The 9,678-nt window shown below is 38.0% G+C and overlaps 1 protein-coding gene across 1 annotated transcript; it reads right to left on the reverse strand.

Moving 5' to 3' along the window:
- Positions 1 to 964: 964 nt before the first annotated feature.
- Positions 965 to 7,361, reverse strand: LOC131696497 (uncharacterized). The gene is made up of 4 exons (XM_058993490.1): positions 7,305 to 7,361; positions 5,920 to 5,967; positions 2,141 to 2,641; positions 965 to 1,600 (listed from the first exon to the last, which is right to left on the reverse strand). Exons 3-4 carry the CDS (start codon positions 2,618 to 2,620, stop codon positions 1,337 to 1,339), a joined length of 744 nt encoding a protein of 247 aa, XP_058849473.1. The 5' UTR covers positions 2,621 to 2,641; positions 5,920 to 5,967; positions 7,305 to 7,361; the 3' UTR covers positions 965 to 1,336.
- Positions 7,362 to 9,678: the final 2,317 nt, after the last annotated feature.

Genomic DNA, 9,678 nt, shown 5'->3' on the forward strand with positions numbered 1-9,678 from the left:
TAGATAAGGAGTCGGCAGCCTTCGAGTACCTTCAAGACTTCTTACCTAAGCTGTCTGAGGCAAAGGTCAAAGCCGGTGTCTTCGTCGGACCACAGATAAAGAAGATCCTGGAGTGCAATGAATGTTTTCTACATGTTAATCACTCCCTAATCCATGTGCATGCATTTCCTTGAATCCCTACTGCGTTCAGTTTGAGAATTAATCTTTTATGCGGGACTTTATCAAAAGCTTTCTAGAAATCTAAATAAACCATGTCATATGCTTTGCAATTATCCATTGTCAATGTTGCATCCTCCTGTGTGTGTGTGTGTGTGTGTGTGTGTGTGTGTGTGTGTGTGTGTGTGTGTGTGTGTGTGTGTGTGTGTGTGTGTGGGTGGGTGTGTGTGGGTGGGTGGGTGGGTGTGTGTGTTGGTGTGTGTGTGTGTGTGGGTGGGTGGGTGGTGTATGTGGGTGTGTGAGTGGGTTTTCATCCTTGCAGGTAATGAAGAATACAAGAATACAAAAAATAAAACACCTCAGAACTAGGTGAGTGTAAAAGCAATGACTATATCTTTATTTTTTGGCATTTTGTACGTGCTCATCAGACCCAATCACTTCTGATGTATGTTTTTTGCCTCCTTAAAGGCCTAATTTCAACATATTCTAGAGTGAACACATTTCAACACATTCAACTCTTCTAATTATTTTCTCAGTTACATGGCCATACCCACTTGGTACATTCTGTGGCCATGTTTTTTGCACCTAAGAATGACCTTGACTGACTGCCACATGATAGTGATAGATATGTCAAAATAATTAATATATTTGAGATTAAAAATAGCAACTAAACATGAATGTGATGCTCTATTAGTAGGCTATAACTTAAAACATTTTCATTCTAGTATATGTTGTAATTAGGCCTTAAGGGCAAAAGCAAATGGACATACCAACATTGTTGCTATTTATATATAGCCTTGACACCATATGTTTGTTCTTTTTTTAATGAGAAGCCACTTAATAATATGAGTCACATATATCACAACAACATTTATACTTGTGAAGAATAAAAATGGTAAAATGAAAAATACACACAATTATATTGCTTTTTTAATCTTGTCGTGTTTAGTTGAAGCTCAAGCATTGTATTTCTATTAACAATTGTGTTTTAATCATTCACGTCTATGTTAATAAACAGTTATACCAGAAAACAAAAACTGCGTTTTGAATATTTTAACTTTCCAGAGTTTATTATTAGCTGTTTTAATCGTGAATATGAGAAAAATGCAAGCTTTTGGAGCAGTGTGTGCCTGTCTCTTTTGATCCTATACATTATCAAAAGTCAAGACATATTTTTTGTTTACCACAAAGGTAAGGCCTTAGCATCATCCAGCTGAGTTTTAAGAGAGTCAATGTCTGCCTGTGTCAATGGAAAGGTTTTAAGCTCTTTAATCTGTTGAACATGTGTGGAGACAAACTGAATCAAATTACTGAAGGCTTGGAGAAATGCATCGGCAGCTGCAAGGAACTGCTGGATGTCTTCTGCTGTTGGGATGTTGATCTGGGTTTTCCCGTCAATCTTTTTCGTGAGTGAGTTTGCAACTTTGAAGGCTTGCTCAACGGCCTAAAACATCAAATTGTGAAATATCAAACATCAAATCAGCACAGAAGAGGTATTTAATACCCTACCTTTCAGTTTCTAATGATGTAGTAGGCAGGCCACGAAAGTATATACACATGGTAAATGCTGCTTATTAACAATCACTTGGTAGCCATCAAAAAGTTGCCATTATCCAGAGGTTGCTAATAAGAGAAAAGCTATAGTATTAGATAGGATTGGTTCCTGAAAAACATTGTTAATAACTCCCTAATAACTGCTTAAAATACAGTGTTACCCTGTTGCTGCTGTATGTTCTAAAATCTGAATTGGTATTAAATATTACACAAACGGAATTCTTACAACTGATACTAGGTTACTACTACATTTAATAATAAATGAAGTGGATGCCTCAATTCTCTCTCTGCTGGCAGGAACTCAATTTTGGGGTTTTAGAGAAACTCCTAGAAATTATTCATTTCCATTGTATGTATGTAAACTTTTGATGATAACTGCTGTATATATTGTTAATAGAACGTAAATAAAAAGTAGCAAAACATTACGTACATCAGATACTGGTCCAATGTATTTCTGAATAATTGATTCCATTGGTACTTCAAATTCTTCCAGTTGAATCATATCATCTTTGTGGTCTGTCATCCACTTTAGGAGCTTTTCACTGAGGCCTGTTTCATTTTTAATGATTGCGGTTAATGCCTTAATCACAGCACGCTTTCTCTGTACATCCTTGGATTGTTGTTTATCGGGAAGCAATTTGTTAAGAATAACATTTACACCCCACAAGATAGCACCGATAGCTAAATTTTTCACAACAAATCCTACTATTTTTGGTATACTTGTTGTGACGTATTGAAGCAAGGTTTTTAAGGTCTCGCTAACTTTGGAAAGCTCTTCAACTTCTGCTCGTGCTTCAGCTACTTCTGCTTTTATTTCCTCTTGTGCTTCTTCTGATAGGTCTTCAATGTCATCTTCAGCTCCATCAATGGCTTCTTCAACTCCCTCAAATATGTCTTCTATCTCCGCCATTTTGGACTGGTATGTCTTGATCTATAAATAAATGTTAGAACAATTATCCTTTACTGTAGACGTGTAATCAAGGGACGAACAAAGCCAACCATCTATAAACCAGAAATATACATTTTTATATTTTGGTTGAAATTCAAGATATTCCTATGTGTAACAAGGGTGTACTTAGGCCTACATTTTCTTACACAATGTTAAGTGTTTTGGAATTTAACTGCATGTTTAGTTTATCTCTTTGATTTGCTTTGATTAGTGGATATTTTTGTTGGTGCACTGATGGTTCCCATGTACCCGCATGGACCTCGCATGAAACTACATTTCCCATCATCTTCCTGCTCACATATGTAACTGAGATGGATTTACCAGTGCCAGAGCTAGATGGTGCCCAAGAGCAGTCTTCCAAAGAAACTCCCTTTACATCCACAGCAGCCTCTCTTTGCCTCATCTCCGTCCTCTGAAGGCAGGGTCAACTCTCACTGAAAATGCATATTACTCCACCCACTGTACCGGCATTTCAAACTATAGTGCCTCTTTTTTTATAGTAAAGTTTACGTTTAAGCTGTTAACGTTAGTGCCTGCAGTAGTAGTTAAACTACTAATAGTAGGCTAACAAACAATGACAATAAAATGAATAAATAAGTCTGGGGAAAACCCAAACCAGCTGGCCATTATTATTATGGGAGGCTGTGTGGTCCAGTGATTAAAGAAAAGGGCTTGTAACCACGAGGTCCCCAGTTCAAATCCCACCTGAGCCACTGACTCATTGTGTGACCCTGAGCAAGTCACTTAACCTCCTTGTGCTCCGTCTTTCGGGTGGGATGTAATTGTAAGTGACTCTGCAGTTGATGCATAGTTCACACACCCTAGTCGCTGTAAGTCGCCTTGGATAAAGGCGTCTACTAAATAAACAAATAATAATAATAATAACACCGTGTAACAATTTTTTTTTTTTTTTTTGGTTCCTGGGTAGTAAGTGTTATTTCCTAATTGCTTATGCCTCAAAAGTATAGAAAATGGTTATTATTCCCCACAAACTTTGCTTTTGTGACCAGGACAGTGATATTTTGAAATTTACCTATTTTCCAGAACATTCCAGATAGATTCAGTGCTGAGTAAACTTGGAGTAACTTCTAGAACTTTCTAGAACTTTCCAGTAATATAAATAGTAGTATAAATACAGGGGCCTTAAGCCCACCAGTTCAGTTTAGTTCCAGCTGCCTAAGTGGATACATATCTGCATTTTTCTGAGATGGCATCAAGGTCATAGGAGACTTCAAAATGGTGGCATTCCTGATGGGTCTCCAAGGCAGTTTTACCACGTTTCCCTGCTATCTTTGTCTTTGGGACAGCAGGGACACCAAGGCGCACTACCACAGGCGGGACTGGCCACAGCGGACCGAGTTCTCTGTGGGGAGGAACAACGTCAAGTGGGAGCCACTGGTGGACCCCCGGAAGGTGCTGATGCCACCACTGCACATCAAATTGGGCCTTATGAAACAATTTGTCAGAGCTCTAGATAAGGAGTCGGCAGCCTTCAAGTACCTTCAAGACTTCTTACCTAAGCTGTCTGAGGCAAAGGTCAAAGCCGGTGTCTTCGTCGGACCACAGATAAAGAAGATCCTGGAGTGCAATGAATTCCCCAAGAAGCTCACTAGTAAGGAGAAAGCGGCTTGGAACAGCTTTGTCGCAGTGGTTCGGGGCTTCCTGGGCAATCACAAGGCCGAAAACTATGTGGAGCTGGTTGAGACTCTGGTGAAGAACTACGGCACAATGGGCTGTAGGATGTCCCTCAAAGTCCATATCCTTGATGCTCATCTTGATAAATTCAAGGAGAACATGGGAGCGTACTCGGAGGAGCAAGGCGAACGCTTCCAACAGGATATATTGGACTTTGAAAGCCGCTACCAAAGACAGTATAACGAGAACATGATGGGAGACTACATTTGGGGGCTGATTCGTGAACGTGATTTACAGTATAATTGTAAATCTCGAAAAACTACTCACTTCTAAATCTTTTGTAGTCATTTTGGTTTACTTTAGTATAAATACATGTTAATTTGGATTCATATGTTGTTTTTTTCTGACTTTATGTGAACGAAAAGACACAAATTTGCCCGTTTTCTCATTGGTAATAGGTAAATTTCAAAATATCACTGTCCTGGTCACAAAAGCAAAGTTTGTGGGGAATAATAGCCATTTTCTATACTTTTGAGGCATAAGCAATATGGTGATATCTTGTAACAATTGTAAGTCGCCCTGGATAAGGGCGTCTGCTAAGAAATAAATAATAATAATAATAATAATAATAAATAATAATAACGTACACAGGGTGGGGGTCAGGGCTGTAGCTGACGTGATTACCTCCAATACCCTGCTATCAAAACAGTTGCAGGGTGTTTTTGTGCAGCGATATTGGTGCTGAAGTTGAAGTTTGTGAAATACCAGGTTCAACCCCAGCAATTATCATTATTATTGTAGGCTGTTCAGAGACTTTTGTGTGTGTTTGTCTTGTTCAGTTTCATTGCATGTATTGTACGGCCGGGGTGTGTTACTCTTGGGGTTGGGATTTGTAAATAGTTGGGTTGGGGGAGTGAGAGAGTGAGGGGAGACCAGGCGGCAGAGTGTGTGGAAGTGCTTGGGATTCGCTGCATGAGAGAGAAACTACAGAACTGAACCTACATGTAGGTGGGTTATTTGTTGTTATTATTATTATTATTATTATTATTATTATTATTATTATTATTATTATTATTATTATTATTATTATCATCAATAGGACTTTAATAATAATCTCAAAGAAACTGAGCTCTTGGTATATTTTTTGTCTTCAACAAACCTCCCGTTACTTCATAATTTCTGGTTGAATCATCATTCCCCCACTAAATTGAATAAATGATGAATTCAAGTAAATAACAGTCCATGCATAATACTGCTATTGCTATTACGGTAAATATATGACAATGTTCTTTTATATTGATAGAAATCACATCTGTGGGAGATGTTTGTATTCTGCTGATGTTTGACGTAACATTTTAGGCTATTTATCTCATTTTCAGTGGGTCATTTTGATTGTTATTGCTAATGTGGTATTGTGACAAGGTACTTATTATAAGAACAGAGCAAACTCGCACAATCTAAAATCTGACCGACTTTCCGTCAAACAGATTCATTTAGTTAACATTCTCTGCTGTATCTTTCCAATAATACAGCAGCTCCTGTTTAAATACTGTTTAAATCAAATCCATTTCACAAAGAATTCTCAATAAAAGCTATCTGTTTATTTAATGGTTATAAAAAAACACCTGTAGGTCTTCTTCGTTGAACTGGCTTTCCCTTACAAAAACTGCAGCCTATAAAGATAAAGTAAAAAAAAAAAAAGGTTTGACGACGTGTGCTACTTCTGTGTAATACGGTAGCTATTTTAAAATGATGTGGAAAGGAGGGGTACCAGACACCAGGAGCTGCGAAGCATGACTAAAGGAGGAGCCTGGCACTGAGTGAGTTAAAGAGAGCCCATGATGTGGCCATACCTCGCATGGAGTGCGCAGGCACCCTACCACTGAGACGAGGCACAGGCACACTGAGGTAGGAACATGCATGCACTGGAGCAAACGCACAAGAGCACAGTCACCAAATACTGGATGTGCAGCGCAAGGTAAAGTACACACCAAGGCTTAGGTGGGTTGCTCCAGCACTGTGAGCTGATGCAAGGGCACTGAGGCACCAAGCATGGTAGCATGGAGCACCAACGCACATCCTTCATTTTGTTGCTATTATCATTAAATTAATTTAGATGGGATCCAAGGGCCAGGTTAACTATCACTGGGAACTTAAAAAGCGTGGGCATAACAACATGTCTTTGCATTTATTTACTTTTCTATGTGTGTTTTGTTACTGGCTTTGTGCTGGGGTGTAACGTGAGAGTATGCCAGTTACACAGGAACTACATTTCCCATCATCCTCCTGCACACTTATGTATTGGTGGAGATGATGAAAAATGTAGTTCTGAACATCTTCTAAAAATGACATGTGAAGCCATCTTGGAAAGAGCACAGTGGACTGTAGTTTAAAAGTGGTCAGGATGGTGTATACTTCTCACAATCTACAATTCGAAAGGTGATATAGACTAGAAGGAGACAGATATGATTGTCATGGCTGTAAAAACTTACGGTTCTTATTTGATCATTGTAGTTTATGTTGAAAACATTAATGTTATTGATTTCATTTTTTTCTTTCAAATCCCCTATTTATACAGGTGACGTTTTATCACTTTAAGATGCCACAAATCTGCTAAAAAGAAACACTCCAAGTAGGGAGTCTCTTCCTGAGACTGCAGCTTGACACCATTACATGACTGTGACGATATAGGTTAGTTATTTATGATTTTAAAATGCCAAATCAAATATGCAGTTGAATTCTTTTATTTGAAAATAACTACAAAAACTGAAACCAGAAGTTGACCTGGGAACTTTTGTATGCCTGGGAACTATTGTATCTTACAACAGAGTGAAAAACAAAAGGAACTCCATCACTGTTAATCCCCACAGCAAAGCACAACGAGACTCACGAACATTCCATAACTGATTGATAAATTAACAGTGTTTACAATGGGTTGAATTAAATAAAGAAAGGTGCTGCGGGAGGGGAATCCTATACATATAAAAAGATGACATGTAAAATAACTTACCTGGGAGGGAGAGAGGGGATCCTTTGTTCTGGGGTGGTATGTTGGCTGCAACCAAACCTGTAAAAGAAAGAAAAATAAAAAGACGGTTGGAAACTTTTCTTTGAGTTTGAAAGCGGTGCCTGCTTGTGTCTATTGTGCGGAATAGGAGCACATATTCCTTACGGTGGATAGGACCAGAAAACAGCGAGTTGAGAAAGATTAAGCTCATGGTTTATTTTTGGGTTAAAACAATGGTAAAGTTTTGCTAATTTTTTATTTCAAAATAAAATACTTACCGGATCTAGAGACAATGGGGTAGATGTGCTAAAGTATTGCGCCTGTTTTAAGAGTCGTAAACCTGTCGCAAGCTAGTCAGAAGTGTCAGGTGACGTTGTTACCTTTTCTTTCTTAATTACCAGTTAAAACAGCTTTTAGAGACCTGATAAATACACAGACCTCAAGGGCCAGAGCACAACAGACACAAACTAACATTTAATTTCTATTAAATGCTCTGGGTTAACCCCTAAACAATATTATTAATATTAGCAATGCTCACCAACACACACAAATAACCAATAATCACTTCAGTGTTTGAAAAGAAAAAGATTTGCAGTTTATTTCACAACATACTGCAGGAGCTTAAGAGTGTGTGTCCTATCGGAAAGCAGGCCAGGCTGAAAGAGAGGGAAAAGTTGTTGATGTGGGTTCGGTCGACTGTCCTATATATTTATCTACATATATAGGTAAATATTTTACAATGGTCGCCCTATATATTTATCTACATATATAGGTAAATATTTTACAATGGTCGCCCTATATATTTATCTACATATATAGGTAAATGTTTTACAATGGTCGTCCTATATATTTATCTACATATATAGGCTAATGTTTTACAATGGTCGTCCTATATATTTATCTACATATATAGGCGAATGTTTTTGACCTTCTGAGGGAGTGATAATCAGTCACTGTTTTATGTCTTTATTCTCTTGTTTGATCCTATGCAGCTAAACCCACTACTGCAATTCTAATGTACTACAGCACTCAGTTCTAAGTGCATTAAGTCTGCATAGCGCTAATGGGAGCCCAATCTATCCTATTATAAGGAAGCCCAGATACTCACCTGATTTGGTATTGGCACAGGGTTTGGTCGATCAGTTAGTTTAGAACAAGAGTTTTTGTTCAATATGCTCAATAAATAAATATAACAGAATAATATGCGTGCATATAACCTAGTTCAGACATGATAGCCCAGGAAAAAAAGCTGAAGAAAAGTTTGAAGCAGTTAGCCTGCAGTGACGCACATTATAACAAGCTTGCATTAATCTTCAGATAAACGAATCAACAAGTATTACACATTGTAAAGCTCTGATATTTTTATTTTTATCCTGGACATCAAAAGGACTCAGAATTACCAAATCAGTGAGTGAAGTCACATTTAATGCCATTGTCAAATATAGGTTTCATTGCTATCTAAATGATATTGGACTATTAAAAAAAGGTAATTTTAAAAAATGTTGAATGCCTTGCTAAATATGTCATCACACACCACTGAATAGTAGCCTATATTAAAAAAAAAAAAAATTGTTTACAGGTTTCTCTAACAAAACTGGAACTACTTACAGAAATATATTAGCCTGCTTTTCCACAAAAATACATTGACATACGGTAAATCATGCCATAGGCATATTACTTGAGGGAGCTGTTTGTATAAAAAGTGATACAGCTGTCATAGCAATGAATTCAGAAACACGTCATCATAACTGTATTGCTACTGTACAGGTATTGAAAGTGAGTTAATACAGAAAGTGGTTTCTATACCAAAAGAAACTGTAGCCTACTTGTGAACAGGACATTAATACAATGTTTTTGTATCACTCAGAGTTTATTTGCTGCCTCCTTGTTCATTGCTTTTTCGAATATCGCATTCTATATTTCCCCTTCACCACTCGTCCCAGGTTGAGGCTGGCTATATAGGTCAGTCTATCCAAAAGACAACGGTCATTTATTCTGAAAAATGTTGCATATCTCACGGAATGCTTATCTCGCTAAAGTGTCGCAACAGAAATTCAAATGAATATATTGCTGGTCTCTTCATTTACATATCTTCTCTGAGTACAGAGGATTTTTTTTTCACTTTGCCAACAGTAGCAACAAAAACGCTAATTGCGGTAGTTTGCCCTGCGACTGGCCTTTCTTAGTACATAGGCCCCAATGAGTTGGTGTTGGCTGAAGCTGTCGGGACAGCCATTCTAGAGAATGCGTGCGCAGATAACGCAACCTATTATAGTCGTGAACGCGACTTTGGACATAGTTTAACCCGTGGGAGGGGCTATGGGTTCAAAACCTATATATAGCTGAAAATAGCTCATTGGGAGAGAGAAGTTGGCCG

Source organism: Acipenser ruthenus, chromosome 20, assembly GCF_902713425.1.
Source record: "Acipenser ruthenus chromosome 20, fAciRut3.2 maternal haplotype, whole genome shotgun sequence".
NCBI classification, from domain to species: domain Eukaryota; kingdom Metazoa; phylum Chordata; class Actinopteri; order Acipenseriformes; family Acipenseridae; genus Acipenser; species Acipenser ruthenus.

Excerpts from the sequence above, each read along its gene's own strand:
- LOC131696497 (XM_058993490.1), bottom strand. The coding sequence starts at position 2,620 with ATGGCGGAGATAGAAGACATATTTGAGGGAGTTGAAGAAGCCATTGAT. Across the intron at positions 1,601-2,140 it reads ACATTGGACCAGTATCTGAT|GCCGTTGAGCAAGCCTTCAA; the intron begins GTACGTAATGTT and ends TTGATGTTTTAG.